This window comes from Drosophila biarmipes, chromosome 3L (genome assembly GCF_025231255.1).
Source record: "Drosophila biarmipes strain raj3 chromosome 3L, RU_DBia_V1.1, whole genome shotgun sequence".
Lineage (NCBI taxonomy): Eukaryota > Metazoa > Arthropoda > Insecta > Diptera > Drosophilidae > Drosophila > Drosophila biarmipes.
In genome coordinates this window covers 20690101-20711574 of record NC_066613.1, presented here as the reverse complement: position 1 = coordinate 20711574, position 21474 = coordinate 20690101, and the positions used below count along the sequence as shown (strand labels likewise).

The window sequence follows — 21474 nt, the reverse complement described above, 5'->3', positions numbered from 1 at the left end:
TCTACATTTTCTTATTTATTTTTAAGAGGTGTTACTAACTATGATATCTGACCATAAATAATCTGCGATAAATACATGAACAGATAAATTAATTACTTTAATGCAGTTCAAAAACATTTCTTATTATAACTTCATGAGCGCTTTGTGCGTCATCGCAAAATTCCCATTTTTCAATTAAAACACATACTAGGAAAAACTATTGCGATTGATTTATAGGCATTAAATCAAACCAACCAGACCATTCCAATCAATGGCTGATAAGCAATGAAAACAAAAATAAAACCACCTCCTATTTACTCTTCTCAAATTGATTACTGGCCACCGTACAAAAACTTAAAAATACACAACGCACAACCCGTCAGATATGCATGGTTTCGGATTTAATCAGGCTCAGTTGAATACATCCTAAATCATTTAGTGCAGCTTGGCCAAGAGAGCAGCCAGAGTCATCTGGGGATCGAACTTGGCGTCGCTGGCGACGGACATATCGGGCACCTGGTTAGCAGCTATAAGAAAAAATAGTATAAATTAAAACCATACGTTTCCAAAATAGTTTTTATTGTAACTTTAAATTTTCTCTAGAAATAAGCGTATAATGTATTGAATTTCCTAATAATTTTTTAATACGTATTATTATGATTATTGGGACCTTTCCTTTAAAAGCAATAAAGGTAATAATCTATTAGATAAGATTGTTTTAATATAAACTCAAAAATTGCAAATTACTCTTCCATAATCGGTGTCATAAATGTATCTTAATGTTTAGAACTTATGAACAATTATGAGGGTTACTTACCCTTCTCCTCAGCTTTAGGCTCCACGGGCTCGGCTCCAGAGACCTTGGTCAATTGGGGAAGGGTCTTAAGACCGGCAATAGTCTTCTTGGGGGTCACATCAGCATCCGATGCCACGGACATGTCGGGAAGCACCACGGGTTCGGCTCCGGAGACCTTGATCAACTGGGGCAGGGCCTTGAGACCGGCAATGGCCTTCCTGGGGGTCACATCGGCATCCGAGGCAACGGAGATGTCGGGAATCAGATCGGCGTCGGCATGGGGCATGATCTCCACTGGCTTGCTTCCCGAGACCTTGGTCAACTGGGGCAGGCTCTTCCGAGGGATCAAAAACTCAACAGGCTCGCCTCCAGAGACCTTGGTCAACTGGGGCAGGGTTTTGGGACCGGCAAAAGCCTTCCTGGGGGTCATAATCTCCACTGGCTCGCCACCAGAGACCTTGGTCAACTGAGGCAGAGTCTTCAGGCCGGCAATAGCCTTCCTGGGGGTCACATCAGCATCAGAGGCAACGGACATGTCCGGAATCAGATCAGCATCGACACTGGCAATGGCTCCGGCGATCCTGTCCAGCAGAGGCTTCTTCAGGCCAAAAGAGGCGCGCTTGGGGGTCTCATCCGCATCGGTGGCCACGGACATGTCGGGGATCAAGCCGGCGTCAGCCTGGACGGACATGTCGGGGATGTGGGCAAACTTGGGGGCGGCGACCTTGGCGATCGGAGCGACCTTGAACTCGGCGGAGCGCCTCCTGGGGGTCTCATCGGCATCGGTGGCCACCGACATATCGGGCAGCGCTCCAGCGTCCGACTGGACAGACATGTCGGGCACGACAACTGCGTCGGCCAAGACGGACATGTCGGGAATCATTTTCTGGAGCATGGCCTGCATCTTCTGGACAATGGCTGTAGGAATACAAAAGTCAAAAATTTTTTTTAAATATTTTTTCTAACATTTCCAATGGATTTGAACTCCAATAAAAATTTAAATAATATTTATATATTTTTTATGACTTTTTAGAAGTCCCTTTAATCCATATTTCCAAATATTTTGTAGTATAGCTTCTGCCCCTCACCTTCCATCTGGGGCAAGTTGTTGTTGGTGGACTGGATCTCGTAGGCCACGAAGTGCCTGGTGGGTGTGGGTGGGGCGAATCCACCGCTGACCAGCGGCAGGATGAGGAGTGCGCAGACTGCAAAGTGTTTCATGGTGATTGTCTAAATTTCGACTGAGCTACGCGGGCACTTGAGACGAGGTTTTATATAGCTTCCTTATCGGGGCACTGACTCCCTTATTTACGGCCCCCGATCGAGGTAGACCTCTCCAGATTAGATTCCAAGCCCAAGCGTGCAAAAAGACCAGTAGATTGGCCAATGCCTTGTAAATCTTGACCGGTGGTTCACCCAAGACGGGAAGTATGGAATCCAATAACGTGACCGGGCAGAAGAGGTGGCGTCCCCCTGCCAAAATCCTATTGTTTTGAAAGGTTTAAATGTATTCTTATACACTCAGAAACATGGCACCTTAATATAACAGGAATGGGTGGTAAATATTTGAAATTAATTTAAATTTTTTTAAAATAATACGAACAAATAATATATGTTTTACATGTATAAGTCTTCTAACTTTTAGCGAAAAATGATGTGTCGCCGTACCTTATCTAATCTTTTGCTATTAATGACGTGTTGGTTAGAAGTTAGTCCACGTATTTAACCCCATTGCGGTTATTGCACCAGCAGGTCTACTCCGAAATCAGGCCAATACGATATTAATGACTCATTGAAACTCATCGCTTAATACCTTTATTAATACTGTATTGCATGACAATTTTTCCGTAAAACATATCTAAGGTTCCTATTTTAAAAAGTATTATATGGAGATAAGTTTCTAGTTAGATGTTACTCAAAAAATGTCTGAAAACCTTACCTTAATTATAAATATTCGCATCCTCAACAATATCGAAACCTTGCAATTATTACACAATTAAATAAACAGCTTTTTATAAAAAGAATATCAATTAAAGCTCCAGAATAGTATTTTATAGTAAGTAACCAAGGCATTTCTTTGAACTTGAAAACGGCAATATTTATTGATTTAATATTATTACAAATGGTTAAATGAAATTTAGATTCGAATTCTCTTAAAAACAAGTCTATGGCTACAATAGGAATATTTTAATGATCGGTTATAAGATGTTTTTCGTACAATTGGTATTTTTCCCATTTCAAATTATAAACAATATTTTGCAGAAGTCAGGTTTACTTTTTGCAGCAACAAAATCGGAAATGAGAAAATATTTCATAAAATTACAGGGAAATGTAAAAAAAAATGTTTTAGGCAACATTATGGGTTTTTTGGTTATCTTAACAATTTTCCAATTATTGAGTTGATGATTTTTTCTGTCTTTGTGAAATCTTTAAGATTCTTAATATTTATTTTTGCGATCTTCGGAGATTCCCTTGGCTTAAATTTACATTCCAAGTATGTCGTCATGATCGTCGCTGTGATCCACTGGCTCTCGCTTCAGGCAGGCCAGTGAGAAATCATCCGCTGCAATGGTGGCTGCTGTCTCGGAGGAGTCTTTCTTCTTCCCTTGCAACCTGGGCGGCTGGAGAAGATCCTGGAAGGACGTCTTTGTGTTGGCCACGACCAGGCTGCGTTTCAGAGCGGAACTCGGCGAGCTGCCATCGCCGGACGCAGTGGTTGCTGCAGCGGCCTTGGGCTGGACAAAATCATTGAAGACTGATCCTTGGACACTGGCAATCTGCGGAGTTTTCTGAGGCGTCAAAGCTCTGCCGGTGGGTGAGATTTGCTTTTGGACTCCAGGAGCACTGCCCATCGACTTTCTGACCAGCAAACTACCGCCTTGTGGAACGCCCGTCAATTGTCCAGCAGAATAGCGAGGTCGCTGAGAAGGCGGCACCATTCCTTGGGCAGGTGCCATTAATCGCCGCTTAAGCAGGGCAGCCTCCATTGGGTTTAGATTGGAGTTCAAAGAACTGCCAGTAGTGGCGGGATTTTGGCTGGCGGCTTGAGCGTTGGGTGGATTGCTGCTGCCGCAAACGGAGTACCTCCGAGACATGGCACGCACCTTGACCGGCGGGCCGCTCTTGACAGGCTGTGTTCCGTTGGTTGGCCCAAAGAACGTGTTGATCGCCGATCCCTGCGGTCTCACGGCAGCCACTATGGTAGCTCCCTTGGGACTGGCGCTTGAGGAGTTGTTGGTCACTCGTAATGTACCGTGGGTACTGTCCACGCTCTCTTTGCGGAGATTGTCCAACGAGGCACTCAGGTTGCCGTTCGGTTTTCCGCTCATCTGCAGGATCCTGTACAGCTTCTTCTCTTGTCCCGCGCCGGCCGCGTTGTTCGAGGCTATCTCAAGTCCAGATCCTTGCTTGTAAACTCTCTGAATCACTTGACGCGGCATATTTGGGCGCGGCGCACGCAGTGCATCGGAAACGCCTGGGTTGCGGACAGCGGCAGGTGCATTGTCGCCTTGCGGTCTAATTACAGTCACCTTTGCCGCGCTAACCATACTAACTAGCTCTCTAACCAGCCGCATTTCCGGATCCGAAACGTGCTCGAAGCCAGAGGGTGTGTTGATATTGAAGTGCTGCATTTCTCCAGCCGTTGGGAAATCGGTAGCATCATCGAAGGTCTCCATCAGCGCTTGGAATACTTTTTTCTTAAAGTGCATTTTTTGGCGGGAGTTCATCTCCTGCATTTGGGGCTTGATCATTTCAAGGAAATGCTCGTCGGAGAAGACACTTGGTTTGTCGGTTTGAGTGCCGCGCTCACCGTGTTTGCAAACGGTGACATATGGCGGCACCGAAGCTGATGATCCTGCAGAGCTAGTAGTGGGTTTGGCAGTTACCACTGTACCAGAGGCACTGGGACTTGTGGTGGTAGTCGAGCTGGGGCTGTAGCTCATCACGGTTATGTTTTCGGTTTTGAGGCTGTTGCTGGTAGTAACTTTGGTGGTAGCGTTGCTGCTGCTCGAACTGCTGCTGGCGCTGTTCTTAGTTGTAACGTTGCCGCTGTTGCTGCTACCGTTCGCGGGGGAGTTGCTGGGGTTGGTTATAGTCAACACTTTGGGCGAATGTGGCCTGGGCTGCGGATCCACCAGCCGCTGGACCAAATAAGGCTTCTTTGGTGGCCTGCCCACGGATCTTCTAGGTGGCGCGGGCAACTGCGGGATGGCGACCACTGAATCGTTCTTGGGAAAGATCAGCGATTTCTGTGGCTGTGGGGTCTTGGATTGGCTTTGCCCTCCAGCTGGCGTCGTCGGTCGTGGAAAGATGTCTTCCCGAACGCCCACTTTCTTGATCTGGACTTGACTAGCGGGTGGCTTGTTGTACGGCTGGGATCTGGGCACCGGTGTCATCTTCACCGGCGATGTGGAACTCCTAACACTGTGCGTAGCGGCCACACTCATCGATTTCCGACGCTGCAATCGTGTGATTCGTTGTCCTTGAAGAGGTTTTTGAATCGGCAACTCCTTGATGCCAGCGGAACTTATTGACGTGCGGACTAAACGACGTCGGCGGCGACCAGGAGAAGTGGTGTCGTCGCCTCGTGGTGCCCGCTTTTCCCCATACCCGGACTCGGCATATTCCTCGCCACTATTCTCCATGGCTTCCTCCGTGGCCTCCTCCAGGGGATCCCCGGTATGGGAGTCTCCGTCCTCGTCCTCGTCAACCGATGCGGACTGGTTCTTTTTGCCAATAATCAGCAAACGGGGGTCGTTAGTTTCTTTGATAAAGAACTCAGACTGGCTGGCGGGTGAATCAGCGTGATCCGTTTCCAGAGACTTCTCGGGAGTTGATTCTTTTTCCTGAATTGATTGCTCAATGTCGAAATCAAAGCCTTCCAGATCATCTAGGTGCTCTTCGTCCACACACTCGTCGCCTTCATTGTCCGATTGCAGGTAACTGTCCTGTTCGGGAACCTTCTCCGGTTCTTCCGGATCATCTAGCTCTTCTTCAGGAGACTTGTCCTCTGCATGCTCCTCATCTTCTGCAGTTTTCTCCTCTGATCGAAGCGTTTTCTCTTCTCGGACTTTTCTGATCAGCTTTACCTCCTTGACTGACTTGCTCACCGAGGCGGCGCGATCTTTTGAGGGTACCCGGTGTTGGTGCTGGAGGTGATCCCTGCTCTCGCTGTCCCTGTTGCTATCTCTGTCTCGGTCCTTGTCCGACGATATGCTGCGTTCGTCGTCGACCGCAAGGTCCTCGGCCAGGTTGAGGTGGCGGTCCAAAAAGCGCAGCTCATCGGCCAGCGGATAGACCAATCGACGCTGACCCTTTCGACGGCGGTGGGCATCCGCGTTGCACCACCGGGTATAATCGTTCCGCAGATGACGCCAGCGTCGCTTGCACTTTTCCACTGTAAGAGAAAGAGATAGGAAGTGCATAAGTCAGGCAGGTAAGTATATATATTAAAATCGCAGGTAGCTAGCAAAAACATCTGCCAAGCCACCCACCCATCATAAACGTTTGAAGTTCCTAACATGTGTGGGAAATCTCTACCTCTGGAACAAAATATAAGTAGGTAATTGGGAACTTGACAAAAGTAATATTCAAATTGCGCTTAGCTATACAAATTTAAGTTCGGCAGGTTATTCTTAAAAAGGTTACGCATGAAAGTATGCTACATATGAGTTTTGTCTACTCACTATGAAGCAGATAAATTGTTGCTGTTTTTTATTATTGCATGTTTTATTAATATTCCCAAATCTTAACATGTAAATTAAACCATAAACACTGGATGAAATTTTTATAATAAAATGAGTAGTTTTTAAAGTAAACATTTTAAAACTATTCAGATTTTGCCCTACAAATTTTCTCTTGGACGTCAGCTTTATCAGATTTTTGTTTTGCTTTAACTATATAAACCTTCACAATACATAACATCAATTAGCAATAAAAAAATAGTAGCCCAATTTTATTGTTTACCTTTACGCCTAAATAAAATAGGGGATCCCAACAAATCTAAGCAAGGCAATTCGTCAATTACAAATGTTTTGAATATTGTTCTAGCCTAAATGAAACTATCTTTGAATTTTGGTTAAATATCAAAATTGGCGCAAGAATAATACATACATTTTATTTTTTAACTTTACTAAAATAAACAATTTTAAACATTAAAAACACAAAAGCTTTATTAACTTGAAAAAGGTTTTAATATACTCTGTTGTGAAATATTACTGTCCTTGCTACATTTCTTATTAAAACCAAACAATTGTTTTTCCCAATTTGTCATAAATTTGCGAAATTTTATACGGATAGCAATACGATTGCTACTACATTTTCCCTACTTTCCCCTACTTAATTATCCTGTACCGAATATTTTTAAATATTTAAGTTTTGTCAGCGAATATAAGCTCCCAATTAAAAAGGAACGCAAATTCAATTTTTTATAATAATATATATAAAAAAAAGGCCTTGGCTCACAGTGCAACTTTTTAAAACATGCAAAATACATATGTATGTACAATGCCTTATTTTTCAAATACTAAGAAATATTTATTTTATAAAAAAGAGCAATACGGATTTATTTAATGCTTAAAATTTATCTTGGCGTCTTGGTACTCGAGATAGCTAATAATTTTTCTCAAAAATTATAACTTTGTACATAAAATATGAGAGTATGGATGTGTAAAAGCTTGCAGATTTCTGGGTCAGTGATAATTTTAAGTGATATAACGCAATACACGAGACAATATACCACAAGAGTTGCCGTCTTCAAAATAAATGATTATCAGACCACGTGACAGGACTCTGGACTATTCACACACACTAAAGTACTTTACAAATTTTCCTTATTTATTTTCATTTCATTCATTCATTTAAATAAATTATCAGATAAACTCACAGGAATTCAAATTGGTCAAGAATAAGCTCATCTTAAATATGTTCGCGTGACTTTGAATGAGTAAAAAAAATTAGAATAAAAATCTTAACTTGTCAGGCTTGCAAGTTTTGACCGGAAGAAAATTCCAGGGTTGAATTGAAAAGTCATCGATAACACGACATTTTGTGTGCCCTTTCACTGATATAAAATTAATACGATAGTGGAAGTCTGGTAACATTATATTTCTTTTAAAGTTAGCTCGTCAAAAATTTAACAAAACCTTTGTTCAAAAGTAACAAGTAAATGCTTCAAAGTGACTAAATTAGCAATTAGCAAATAGAATGTATTTTCTGATACATTTAACCTTAATTTTACATTTATATTAACAAAATCCAGTTTATAAAAACTTTGAAAACTAGGTTATTTTAAAATTATAACTGATATTGCAAAAAACAAAAAACGAACCTAACTCCAATTTCAGCCACATTTTGCGGCAACCCAATGTTCTTTCTCTCAGGCACCCCCAAACGCCTTTGCATGCAATAGGAGATTCGTTATTTTCGAATTAATCGATGGCAACTGCCTGTGATTGCCATCACCAACACACACTCACAGTCGGCGGCGGACTGCCAACTCGGGCCGGCCTATCGATGGCCGATAACCCGTGCTGCACTGATTGCTCGTAACGTAGCGCTGTGCAACACTGGCCGCAACTACGCAACGCCGTGGCGCCGTCCCGCTCGCACCCGCAACTCACCCGACTCTCCGATTTCTGAGGCCACCATGTCCCAGGAGTTCTCGCTCGGCAGGCGCTTCCTGTAGTTTTCATCACCGCGATCGTAGAGCGGCGGCTGCTTCTCCACCGCCCGCAGCAGCAGCAGGTTCGCCTCAGTGGCAGAGCTCATCACTAGGTCACTTTGCGAGCACCGAGCAGCGAGAGCTTCGCCGAGAATTTATCGTTTTTGTGAGGCAGCTACAAACGCAAACGCAATTCACACAACCACAACACAACACACGCGCGCAGCAGCTGAGACGAAAAACGCAGACTGCCAAACGGCAGCGAAAACCAAAGGCGAGTGCGGCTCACACACACACGGCGGAGAGAGCGGAGAGCGCGAGAGAGTGCCGTGCAGGGCAAAGCGAGTTGGCAGGCCGTCGCGAAAGTAACGAGGGCTGGCGAAAGTTGGCAGGGACTAGTTGGTTTATTAAAACTTTAAATGATTTTTAAAGATTTTAGTCGTAACGCAGGTAGGTGAGGTGCACCCAAAACGTCTAAAACTGTTTGTTGCCATCCACATGAAATGTGTTTGACAGATGTCTGAAGTTCTTTCAACGTCAAAGTTTTTGTTATTCAGATGTTATTTGAGAACTTGTTACTTATATTATTAAACACCTTGGTCTTTTATTTTAATTTATAACTAACTTAATAACAACGTTTCTTATTAATTATTAATTATAAATAAATTATAATATTAAAATTGTTTATATATATCAAAACCTTTTATTTTTTATTAATCGCTTTACAATTTACATTAAACTAAATATTTTAATTTTCAGGGCTGCGGCGCTATTTACTAAGAGTTAGTTGTTAAAACCGTTGGCAGTTCCGCACCGATCGAACGGCCTTGCCAGCACTAATTGCCTTTCTTTCGTTTTGAGCTTGGCAGTGCTGCCGCTCTCTTTTGACGCAGAGGCCCGCGTGTGTGTGTGAGTGCCAGTGGCATGGCAACGTTTTGCGCTCTCCGAGGGGCTGTATGCCGTGCGAAAAGTGAACCCCCGCTGTGGTTCAAAAAGAGCGCACAACGCCCATGCCTCCGCGTTTGTTGTGACCCTTTCTTTCATTTCGCCGGCAACGAGTGTTTTGTTTATATTCGCCGCCCGTTAGCAATTCAAATGTCCAGCTGAGCTGACATCCAAAACAATCTAGTGCCCTGGTTTTTGGCAGTCAAAACAGTTGTCACTTGCAGTAGCAACATTCATTTGCAGTTGCAACACTTGTTGGCAGCGAGCAGAAATCGCAGCGTGTTGCCAGTTGCAAAAAACGTGCGACAGCAGCAACTTCTTCGTGCACTGCAGCAACAAGCGACTCAAAACCCGGTTAAATAACTAAATAATCTTTATTAAAGCTAATCAAGAAATAATTTAAAGCATTTATTAGCAGAATTCAGGTGAGTTGGAAGGAAAAAGAGCTCCGGCGGCGGAGAAAATAACTGTTGTTGCTGACAGACTAGCGACGCAGAAGTTGCGACCAACAGCTGTTGCACGCGCAGGCGACACGTGTTTCACATTCGATTTCGTTCTCTTGTCTTTACCTCGATTAATTTTGATTTTTTTTAGTTTTTATCGATGAAATGAATACGCGACGCCGACCCATTGCTCCATCGCCGAATATTTACGCCACCAATGTCAAAATCTGCCATTTGGTGGCCCAGCATACCTGCCTTTACGATCGCTCCGATGAGAACTATATGCGCAAATCGACTGTGAAAAATGCCTGGAAGGAAATATCCAAAGAGATGCGAATTTCGGGTAGGTCCAAAATCCCCTTTTATATGGGAAAAAAGATAGATTGAAAATTTTAAGCTTAAGTTGCTTAAAATTATTCCCCAATATCTTAATTATTTGCATAATCCTTGAATAATAATATATATCCCTACCTCTTACAGTCAAGGGCTGCAAGGATCGCTGGCGCAACATCCGCACCAGCTACGCCCGCTCCATAAAGGTGCACCACGGTGCGAATACTTATTACCTGAAAGGCGAGCTGCAGTTCCTGCAGAAGCACATCACTCCCGGAGTTCCCGTCCCGCTGAGAGGTCGGCGCTCAAGACCCAAGGGCCAGGAGGAGTTGGATGAGCAGGACGACGGGCAGCACGAGACGCCTGTGGAGGCTATGCTCGAGATGAAGATGTCGCCAAGCAGTCCGGAAACGGAGCATGCGCAGAGCCGCGACAGCAACGACTCTCAGTCTGAGGAGGAGTCGGATGACGAGCAGCGTTCCTGGCAGGCTCGGGCCAGCAAGCGCCAGCGATTGGAGAGCAAGGAGTCCAAGGTGGGAGAAATTAATATCTGTATCTTAACTATTTTTATTCCAGGGATTTTTTTACTTAAAAATGTAATAAGCATAAAAGCACAAAAATATTAGGCTACTCAAGTATATTATTTTTCCTTTAAATTTACACCAAAGTTTAGTTTTATTGAGTTTTATTAGTTTTAAAAATCATGTTGCATTCATTTAGTTATTTTATGACATTTTTTCTTCCCTCAGACTTCTAACTACAATGTTGAAGCTTCGCAAACCATGGACTTCGATGACGCGTTCCTGCAAGGACTCCGTCCCGAAATCAAGCACATGAACTTCCACCAGAAGCTGTACTTCAAGCGTCGTGTTTACGAGCTGCTCGGCGAGATATTTCACTCCGACGAGTCCGCCTCATCCAGCCACCCAACGCATCCGCATCCCGCGGAGAAGGTCAATGGAACGCTACCAACAGCCTCTCCATCGCCCTCGCCCTCGATTTCGCTGCAGCACTTGGGGATGCTGCAGCTGCCCAAACTGGGAACAAAGCCTGCCAAAGATGTCTAACTTCCAAGGCTTCAACCGACTGATTTCGAATTTATGTACAGTACTAGGACAAATAATATTTTAAGTTGTTTTTTAACATGTTCGAAGAATGTATAAGCCAACTGCAAGGAGCAGTTTGAGTCCAATATGAAGTTGACATAAATATAAATGAACAGATTTTATAAAACTCAAAAGTGGTCTTTACATTTTTGGAGTGGTACTCATTATTTTGTCTAAAAGAAATAGGTTTATAATTTCATATATATTGTAAGTTTATTTTTAGCAAATACTTTTGTATACGTAAACATTGTTTTTGTTGTTCTTTAAATAAAATAATAATTATTAAAATAATATACATGTATAACGTTCCCGTATAATTTATGGCATAAAATATAAGTGTGTTTTTTTTGTCGTTATGTTTGTGGATTAATAAGTTGTGTATAAGGAAATAGCACTGCCCGGCGGGCTGGCTTCGATTTGATTTAAGGTTTAAATACGTAAATTAGTCTCGATTATTTATATGTACAATCATCGATCAGTTTAAGGTAGGTAAAGGGGGCTTCAAAACGTTGTAAGAGTTTAAACAATTGCACTTTAAATTAAATATCTATAAAATTAGGCGTACAGTTAAAGGTTCGTTTAAATGCAAAACAAATCGCTCGCAGCATCGATCCATCGAATTGGCAAGACCCCCAAGGTTAGACCGGTTGAGGGACAACCAAGCTAAGTGGCTTAAATCTAACAAAAATTGTGGCGCATTCTTCCCCATCGTTGGCATTGTGTTTGGACCCTTCTCCCTAGGCGAAGCAGATCTTGACCGGTCCCAGCGGCAGTTGCTTCATGTAGTTCCAGGCATCCACCCGTGTCATCCGCGACGTGGAGGCACCATTGATGCTCAGGATTTCGTCGCCGTTGCGCACCTGGTTGGTCTTCTGGGCGGCACCACCTGGTTGGGGAAATGGAAGTCAAATTAATTACCGCTTGCGGTGGAGTTTGACAAATGACCCTTACCCATGAACACCTTTTTGACGATGAGGGGACGATTTCCCAGCGGCGAGTCAAAGCCTCCTTCGATGGAGAAGCCGAGTCCGCAGCTGTCCTTGACAATCTCGACACAACGAGCTCCTCCTCCACTGGCCGCCGCATCCTCAGCTGTAATAGGATGGGATTCATTAGAATAATTTATGGATTGGTTTACGGTTTTAAGCAGAAAGGCATACAAATATTATTGCCTAATCAATGCTTTAATAATTTCTTATCCTTACCCTTTGCCCGAATCTCCGCCGCAATGGCATTTCTGGCCTCCGCCGCCCGCTCTAAAAGCTCACTCGTGCTGAGCTTGGCGGCATCTCCGCGGGACAACTGCCTCCTGGCCCGGATTCCCGCGATGGTGGCCTCCGCATCCTCGTCGTGCAGGCTCGCCGGTTGCGAGGGACTCACGGATCCGGTGCTCGGAGTGGTGGCCACTGGCGAGCCACCGGCCTCGTTGGACACCAGATCGAGGTCCAAGTCCAGAGATCGGGAGGCCTTGTGGTAGTTCCTCTTGCGTTCGTAGTCCAGCTCCGTGGGCTTCTCGTTCAGCGAGCTGAGGGATCCCAGGGAGGAGCGCTTCTTGGTCAGTGCCTTGACCACCAGCGACTCGGACCGGGTCACCACTAGCACCACCTCAGGTCGGGGGGTCTGTGGAAAAAGTAAATAGTAAATCATCTTATTAAAATATATTTTAATATTCAATTTACCTTCAGCACACTGATGGACTCGCGATGCGTCAATCCGCGCATGCTCATTCCGTTGACGGCGAGGATCCGATCGCCCTTCTTCAGACGACCATCCTTGGCAGCGGGCGTGTTGCTCAGGATCTTGTGGATCTGTTGGGATTAAGAATTCCATTAATAACAGGTACACAAGCATAGAATATGATAACCCACCGTGATTTCCTTAGCCTCGTAATCGGAACCGCCTGCCAGGGTGATGCCGATGCTGCTCTCGGGATTATCCCTCTGCAGGACAATGATGAACGCCTCGGGGGTCTTCAGGGGAGGATCGGCCTCCTCGACGATCTGCTGGACATCCTGGGCGGTGATCAAGCTCTGGTTGCTGCCCAGCGACGAGAAGCTGCCAAATTCGGTGGCCGTCTCCTGGGTGGTGCTCACATTCTGGGTGGTGGAACTCACGCCCGAGGAACTGGAGGCCAGGGAGTCCAGCGAGGAGAAACGCTCGTGGTGTGGCTTCTGGGCGATCTTGTGGATCACTGGCGAGTGGTTCTGGGACTGAGTTTGGGCCTGAGCCGCAGCACTCCTCTCGAACTTTTCCCGCAACTCGGCGGTGGTTTGCTGCTTCAGGGGCTCCCTCTTCGGAGAGGGCACCACCATGGGCAGGAGCACCATTGGCTTGACCGGCTCCACCTTGACCTTGGCCACCGGCTGGCTGGGATCTCCCTTGAAGCTGGCCTTGCGCTCCTCGTCTATGAACATGGCACTTATCTTGGCCGGCGTATCCGACCTCCGGCTGCTGTCGTCCGTATCCGAGGTGAGTTCCACATAGGCAGCCACATTGATCAGCTTGTCCACCACCAGTTGCTTGCCCAACTGGATCTGTTGCTGCTGCAGTTTGTAGCTGGAGATGGGCTTCATCCGGCGATTGGCCAGGGAGCAGGCTTCGCCATCGGTGCTGTCGTTGTCCTCCTCCTGCCCGCGACTCTTGGCACTGCGGCACTTGGCCGAGGCCAGGATGCTCTTGCGACTGGACAGGACCACCGGTTCGCCATTGATCGCCTGGCTCTTGAGCACCCTCCTGGTTAGGTCCACGGCTGGAGTGCTGCCCAGGGAACTGCAACTGGCCTGGGAGCCGGCCGAGGAGCCGGATGTTAGAGTAGAGGTGTTGGAACTGGCAATCGAAGTATTAGTCTCCGAACTCAGGGTTCTGGTCAGGGCGAACTTCTCGGGGGGAGTGGCCACCCTGGCTGTGTGCGAGAACACCGAATCCGTGTCACTCTCCTGATCCAGCGGAGGCGGTGGCGGCGGCATCATCATCATGGCCCTCGGCTGGAGTGGTGTCAGCGATGTCCTGGGCGGTTTGGCTGGTGGCTGGGAGAGCTGATGCTCCAGGGGTCTCCGCTGATTGTTGGTGAAGATGCTGCGATAGCTACTGCTTCCAGCACTTCCTCCGCCGCTTCCCACTTGGTTGCTCCTGCTGCGGTGGCTCTCGCCCAGACCACTGTCCGTGCTGTCCTCCCCACTGGCTGCCTTCACCTGGCTCTTGATCTCCGGCAAGTCCAGGATGGGTTCCAGCAGCTGTGGCCGCTCAGGGATCACCAGACCTCGCAGCTTGGACAAACTCCTCCTCCGCTGCTCTAGTATATTGGTTATAGCTGCCTTGCGATTGGCCGCATCGCCTCCCTCGCCCGAGAAGCTGATTCTTCTCTCCACCCCCGAGGAGTAGGATCCTCCGTGGCTCCTTCGCGGCAAAGAGGCGTAGCTCTGGGTGGGCGTGGCCGTGTTCAGGGAGTACATGGAATCCGCCACATGCAATTGGGGCAGCTGCTTGGCCAACTGATATTGCCGCTGGACATCGTTCAGGTTCTCCACACTCATGGCTCGGGTTTTCAGCGCAGGAGCCGCGGACGTGGAGCAGCTGTCGAGCAGGTTCTCACTGCTCCTGTTGAGGGGTTTTCGGGAGAAAGAGCTGGTTATAGGGGCTGTGGCCGGAGCCGGCGGTATGGCATCCAGTTCGTTGTTGGACGAGAACATGGCAATCTTGTCGCGCACCGACTTCTCGGACTTTTCATCCTTCCTCCAATCGCTGGGCTTTCGTGGCGTTCCACCACTCAGGGATCTCTGATAGTCTCGGCTGAGACTGGGCGCCGCTTCAACGTTTATTACCAAGTCCTGGCGGTACACCTTCCGGGGAACTGTGGCCGGTGGACCCGTCTTGGGCAGTGGTGGTGCAGAGGCGTCCTCCTTGCCGCCATTCTGCACCTCGTAGCTCAGCTCGGTGGTGACCTTCAGGGGGTGGCTGTGCATGATCAGTGGCTCGCTGAAGTTGGGCGGAAACTCATGGCCGTCGGGCGGCAGGCGGGAGTATGTGGGTGGCGAGGCGTAGCTCAGGTAGTCCTGCACCAGCAGCTGCTTCGTGGTGGTCGCCTGGTGCAGGTGGTGCGTCGCTGTGGTGGTTGTCGTGGCCGTTGCTGTGGTGCTGCTCAGCAGCTCCATTTTGCCGGAGTTCAGTGGTGCAGCAGGTTTGCTACTGGTCGCCACCTCTGTGGTTGTCTTGGTTGTCTTGTTGCTGCTGCTGGTCAGAATTGCTGCCGGGATGTTGCCACTAGCTGGGATGCTGCTGATGTTGCCAATGCTGCTGTGGTGGCTGCCGAGGGTACCAAGATCTGCAAAATGGGTGGGCAGAGAGGGTGGAATGGGTTTTGGTTAGACACACATAAAACACGGGGAGTAAACATAAGGATATTCTATGAACTTTTAGACTAAAACCAGGAAATTAGATATTGTAAAAAATATTGTTTTAAAAACATAAAAATAGCTGGCAGGCTTAGAATTTCGATATAAATTTAAAGGAAATATTTGACGAACAAATAGCAATTATAATTTGGGGTTTTCAAAATAAACAATGAGTTTTGAAAAAAATATTTAAGATATTTATTTATGTTGGGTAGTAATAATTATACATTTTTTAGATAAAAATCATAAGGATTTTATTAAGATTTTAGTGGTAATTAGTTTGGAGAATGAGTAACACATAAGTTAACAGCAAGATATTTTGGAGGTTAAGTTAAGAATTCATCTGTCGGATACAAAAATGTGCCACATATCTTTCGGTTATATGTAATAGGAATTGGAGTAGTAAGCTGTTGGATAATCGAAAAAACCACAGAAAAAGTAAACGTATTAAAGATCTATTCAAGAGGCAATTTCCACCAGACAGAAATATATCATTTAAATAATGGTCTATTAGTTGTCGGGGGAGAGCTCTGTTACAAAACTTAAATAATTAGCCATCCATCCATCCAACTTTCGCTCCCAGCCAGCCCAAAGCCCCCAAATAGTTGTCATTATGCGCTAACCGGAGTCGAGGAAAACAAAAGCGAATCTTACGGATGCGATCCCAGCAATTAAAAACCGCAACAATAACAAGAAAAATTGGCTAAACGCTGCGGTTGACAGAAGCGTTTCTAAAAATCGCACAAAACGAAAGAGAAGGTCCAAAAAGGCGGAGACAAGGCACTTTGGCCAAAACAAATTATACGCCAAGAAAACAAAACTTAGAAAACGAAAATAGAAATAAAAACAAAAGGGTTTCCCAAAAAGCGAAAGTAGCCAAAAGAATGGATGGCGCTTCCCTCAAGCGGAGAGTTGACAAAAACCTTTATGCAAAAAATCAAAAAAAATTCTGCTGCCTCATTTTTTGCTTCTTCTTTTTTGGGTCACTCGGGGGAGTTTCGATGGCTAATTTCTATTTAGATAATTTATGGCTTAGCTGGCAAGAGTTTCTAGAGTCAGCGTTTAATTTTAAACTCTTCAACTTAATTGAACTCGTCATAAATGGCAATGTGGGCATGCTTCTTTGGACTTGTAACAATTTGCATAATTAATTGAACAAAAAATGTTAAAACAAAACGAGGCTAAATTTCATTAAAATGGAAAACGCTGCGTGGATTTTTTCCACTTTATCTCTCACTCTTTCTGCCTTTTGGCCACACACACAAAATGTTAATGAACTTTTGCAAATGTAAGGTTCGCAAAAAAATAAAATAAAAGAGTAGCAAAAAATACAGAAGAATTGTTTAATGAAAAGAAAGGCTACAAAAAATCATGTTTGCATGTGCCGAAGCCGAAAATATGGTTATGGTTGAGTAAAAAAAACAAACCGAAGAAGTGCGTGAAAAATTGCAAAATGTAAAGTCAAGGGCCTACGAAAGAACTTTGACCTTGGCTATAAGAGGAAGATTCAGATGGTCCGCGAAGGTGAGGGAATTCGTCATGATTATTTTCCCTATAATGGAGTGCTGATGTTTCTAAGTTAGCTTTACATTCCCATACCAATTTTCGCCGACTTCTTAGAGTTTTGAGTAATTTTTGTTAATGGACAACAACTTTTCCTGTTGCGCGGTTCTCACACGACTGTTGGAAACCGAAAAATAAATATTAACTCATCGAACTGTTTGCCCAATGAGCCATATCGACGCCAAATCCCTCCGACTGACTGAGTCAACTACTAACCTACGTCATTCGATGACGGAACCTTAAGCCATCCAACGCACCTGCATTATATCACCCAATTACATATACTTCCCATTCAATTCAGCTACCAACAATAAAGATGATAAACCGAATAATAATTTTAATTATTTATCCAAGCCATCTACAGAAAAACAGAGTTCATTGTCAGTTCCCCGGAGGAGGCTTAATTAATCAAATTGGGCAAGAAAATTTTCAAGTCTCGAACTTTGTAGCGGAGTGTGATGTCAAGCGATTAATCTTCGCCTAGCAAGTGTAACATGAGTGGAGCGGTTGGTATTTATGAATATTTGAATACCCAAAAACTCGTTGCTTATCGAGTGTTAATCGAATCAACTTTGAGTGCCGGGGTTAAAGTTCGATCTTTGGCACATTTTTCGTTATTTTTGTTTGACCAATTTCCTACGGCCATTAGGTAAAACAATTCTGAATAAGATTTCATAATTCCACCGTTATTTATTTCCTCTCTTTTTTTAGATCTTTAATTTTATTTCACATTAGCACCCGCTGCGAAGTGATCTGTTTGGGTCTGGGAGTTGGATTTAATTGTAGTTTTCAGGGGGTCTCCAAAGGCCACGGGGGATCGAGAGCAGGCGAGTCTGTGTGAAAGGTTGTTGATACGGTATTCTTATAATGAGTGTTGCCAATTTTAGATTGGGCCTTAAAAAGAACGAAGAGATTGTGTGGAAAGGTAATTTCCAAATTAATTCTTTTCGGGGAGTGTGATCTCTGTGCAGATTTGGATGGACTTAATGAATTGCTTATATAGGGATTAGCTCTCTGACCTGTTCTAAAATTACACATTTTCTTTAATTGAATACATTTGATGACTTCCTTTGATCAACGTTTTCCCCATCTACTGATCGATTTTAGCTCTTGGAAATCAAGTAGCTTCTTTGCAAATAGTACCTTACTTTGGCGTGCTGAAGTATCGTTTATTTCTCGGCTCTTGACAATTTAAACCAAACCTCTTCGGCCACTTAGGTTCCTAGCCCGCTTAATTCACCTGGTCTTTCATCACAGTTGTCTCGAGCATTTCCGTGCCACGAAACATGCCAAAGTGTCGTCTTTAATTAGAAGTGAAACCGAAGAGAATAGAAGACTGGAAAATGCTGAAAAGGCAGACAAAGCTGGCGAAGAAGAGGCCGCCAGCCAATGTCAAGTTCTTTGGAAAAGCTGGCAATGGCATAACTGCTGTTTTTCCTATAATAACTTCCGCTATGCGACGGGCTCCCAGAGCGCCACCTACAGTTGATAATTATAAATTGCCTTTTTCCCGGTGGAAAGATTTTCCCACAGAACCGATGAAAATCCTGTAACAAATTGCTCGCATTTAGCGCACAAAGTGCTGCCTTCTTGGGCTCCCTCCTCCAGATTTTTTCCACATTTTTCTCTGCCCTTTTTTTGCGGTGGGAAAATCCCAGCTTGGTGATTTGGCGCGCAGCTAAATAATTGAAATTAATATTTTCTGTTGAATTTTTATGCTTTTCAACAGATTTCTTTAAAATGAAAACAGTTTATCGCGCTTGCCTTTTTGTTTCGCACCGCCGTCGGTCTTCTTTTGACGTGCCAAATTGGCGGCGGCGGGCGAAGAGGGGTTAAGAAATGCGTAGATTGGTAGCCCGCAGAATTCTTTCCACTTGGGCAGCCCCATTCTGCGGTCGCTTCTCCTTGTTCCTCTCCTGCTTTTTATCCCAATCGCAATTTTCTGAAGTGGTGGAGAAAAAATCGTATTTCCCAACTAGCGAGCTCCGCATATTTCGATTTAATTATTTTATTAACGTCTCTGGGGCATAATGTGCAATTATTTAAAGTGTGTTCGATGCTGAAATGACGGATTGCCGATTGACGGATGGCCCAATGCCATTTAATGATCTCTATCCACTGCAATATGTTTGCATAATCCCCCTCAGCTGACTGACGACTCCGCTCGACTTGTGTGTGTGCCAAAAGTAAACTTGAAGTTCGCCTTGGATTCTTATATCGTTCCCATCTTCACATTTTTACCTGTGCCCTCCATCTCGTCACACCTGGTTCTCGAAATTGTTTTGTCATAAGAGCAGCCCCAACGGCAGCAAGGGTTAAGAGGAATGCAGAGTGGCAACAGCTGCTCAGGTTGTAACCAGTTAGAACGACGGTCGGTATACGGTTTATTATGCGTAAAATGGATAAGGATGGCGAGAGGTCAAAGGATATGGTCGACAGCGGGGATACCTTGTTTATAAGTAAAAAATAGTCATAACAGTTCCCAAGAATAATAATGCCTAAAGGCGAACTAATGATATTATATCTACCATTAAAACAAGTATCATAATTTTAAACGAATCGTTAAAAATATAGTATTTAACGCAATAATACAGAATTATAGAAGTGTAGGAAGATTTACCTTTCAGCTCTTTTTTGTAAGATTGTATCTCAAGATCTATTTATATAGTGTTTAACCACTAAAAATATGACAGATAAATATTCTGAATATTACCGCAATTCAACTTACTTTTTTTTTTCTTTGTATCTATTTCTAAAGTGATAATTATAGATAACCTCTTTTTTAATATTCTTTAAAATATTCCTCTTGAAATCAAGGAGATCTATATTTTATATACCCTTTAATACTCTCTACATCCCTCAGATACCTTTATCATATGGTTGTAGGGCAACTTAAGAAATGCGCATGCCATTTCTTTATTAAATAAAGACCAACAGCATGTGCAAGATGGCCAGGAAGGAGCAGACGGCAAAAACCGCTGCCCAAGACCCGGCCCAAACCCCGCTTCTGCTTCTCCTCCGTTTCCCTTAACCCCTGAGTGCCCCACCCCCGCCCTTTTCGCACCTTGCAGCCGCTTTGCATTTAATGTGTCATGCTACGATGCAGTTGCTGCTGCTGTTGCATATGCTGCAGTTGCAACTTGCAACTTATGCTGCTGCTGTCGTTATGTGGCAAGCGCCAAGTGTTGCAAGCAATGGGAGAAAGAGCGAGAGAGAGTGGGAGTGAGAGAGGGTGAGCTGGAAAAACTACTGCCGCGGAGGGAAATGTGTGTTGCCAAGAAAAATGTGCGCTTAAATTGCAGCCGAGAAAGGTGAGGAAAGGCAGGGGGCGCGGCGGAGGTGTGGGGGACAGGTGGCCGAGGGAGATGAAGTGTGTGCCGTTGCATAAATATCGAGCTAAAGTGCCACAAGGGGGAAGGAAGGGGCAGGGGCAGTCACCGTCTGAGGTCGGATCGCAGCTGCCACACACGAAGAACGCTCATGCAAAGCCATCTACAGTGGATTAACCCTAACACACATTCATATTACTATTTGAAAAACTAAAAAAAATATCTAAGAAAGTGCGTGATGAATAAAATACCTCTATTTTATTTAGGGGAGCCTTTTTATAAATTTAAAAAGGTACCATTGCCTCTTTGTTAACCCCTTTATTCATGATTTAAAAAAATATATTTTTTAAAGGATTTCAAGGTATAGCTTTTTAGCTAATGAATTTAGTTACCTTATATGCAAAGTATTTTAGGACAGAAATAACATTGTTCTATTGTTTTCTAGAGTGAAATAATGTTGTAAATAATATTTTAGGGATCTCCAAGTCCACAAAAAAGTACAAACTAAGCATAAAGAGCTTATATCTGACACTACATATGCACCTCATATATCCAAAATTAAGTTCACGTTAGCAAAGCTCCACTGTGGCTCACACACATAGCACATATCGAGAGCCGGCGGTGACTCTTTTCGAGAAGCTCGCGGCAAACTTGACTTAAACGCATTTTTCGTTGTTGTTATTGCTGTTGCATGCGTTGTTGTTCCTCATTTCGCAGCGCAGGCCTCCAGGTGCGTAGAGAAAGGGGGTTGGGGCAGCGGAAAGGGGGCCAACGAATGTGTGGCAAGAACGTTATGAATTATTTGATAGTTGGGGATATTTCAGATTTGAACACGGAATATATGCTCGCACACGAGCACTTGGGGAAAACAATTTATGCACGACAGGCTTAGAGAAAATAATGGAAAAAGGTAATGTTGCGGAAAG

At 44.7% G+C, this 21474-nt stretch overlaps 4 protein-coding genes across 12 annotated transcripts in view; 1 reads left to right on the top strand and 3 right to left on the bottom strand.

The window, feature by feature from the left end:
* Positions 1–292: 292 nt before the first annotated feature.
* LOC108034525 (uncharacterized) lies at positions 293–2030 on the bottom strand. Of its 2 annotated transcripts, XM_017109449.3 has the most exons (4): positions 1864–2030; positions 951–1693; positions 797–839; positions 293–506 (listed from the first exon to the last, which is right to left on the bottom strand). In XM_017109449.3, exons 1-4 carry the CDS (start codon positions 1994–1996, stop codon positions 415–417), a joined length of 1011 nt encoding a protein of 336 aa, XP_016964938.1. In that variant the 5' UTR covers positions 1997–2030; the 3' UTR covers positions 293–414. The 2 variants fall into 2 exon arrangements, with proteins under 2 accessions (XP_016964938.1, XP_050742377.1); XM_050886420.1 differs by having other exon boundaries at positions 797–1693.
* Positions 2031–2847: 817 nt separating this feature from the next.
* Positions 2848–8702, bottom strand: LOC108035428 (mucin-5AC). The gene is made up of 2 exons (XM_017111059.3): positions 8398–8702; positions 2848–6173 (listed from the first exon to the last, which is right to left on the bottom strand). Exons 1-2 carry the CDS (start codon positions 8543–8545, stop codon positions 3259–3261), a joined length of 3063 nt encoding a protein of 1020 aa, XP_016966548.1. The 5' UTR covers positions 8546–8702; the 3' UTR covers positions 2848–3258.
* A 679-nt stretch (positions 8703–9381) lies between these two features.
* Positions 9382–11407, top strand: LOC108034579 (uncharacterized). The gene is made up of 4 exons (XM_017109512.3): positions 9382–9808; positions 9978–10169; positions 10307–10692; positions 10909–11407. The coding sequence occupies exons 2-4, from the start codon at positions 9992–9994 to the stop codon at positions 11224–11226; spliced, it is 882 nt and encodes a 293-aa protein (XP_016965001.1). The 5' UTR covers positions 9382–9808; positions 9978–9991; the 3' UTR covers positions 11227–11407.
* Positions 11408–11459: 52 nt separating this feature from the next.
* Positions 11460–21474, bottom strand: part of LOC108035064 (uncharacterized) — a 122532-nt gene continuing 112517 nt past the window's right edge. For 6 of the 8 annotated variants that reach the window (XM_017110453.3, XM_044095409.2, XM_044095410.2 and 3 more), the window contains 5 exons: positions 13134–15586; positions 12945–13073; positions 12471–12885; positions 12217–12357; positions 11460–12151 (listed from right to left, as the gene is read on the bottom strand). In XM_017110453.3, the coding sequence (XP_016965942.1) occupies positions 12003–12151; positions 12217–12357; positions 12471–12885; positions 12945–13073; positions 13134–15586 (3287 nt within the window). In that variant the 3' untranslated portion in view covers positions 11460–12002. Of the gene's footprint in view, positions 12152–12216; positions 12358–12470; positions 12886–12944; positions 13074–13133; positions 15587–15941; positions 16064–21474 lie in introns of those variants that run through there. The other 2 variants (XM_050886638.1, XM_050886639.1) reach the window with 2 other exon arrangements.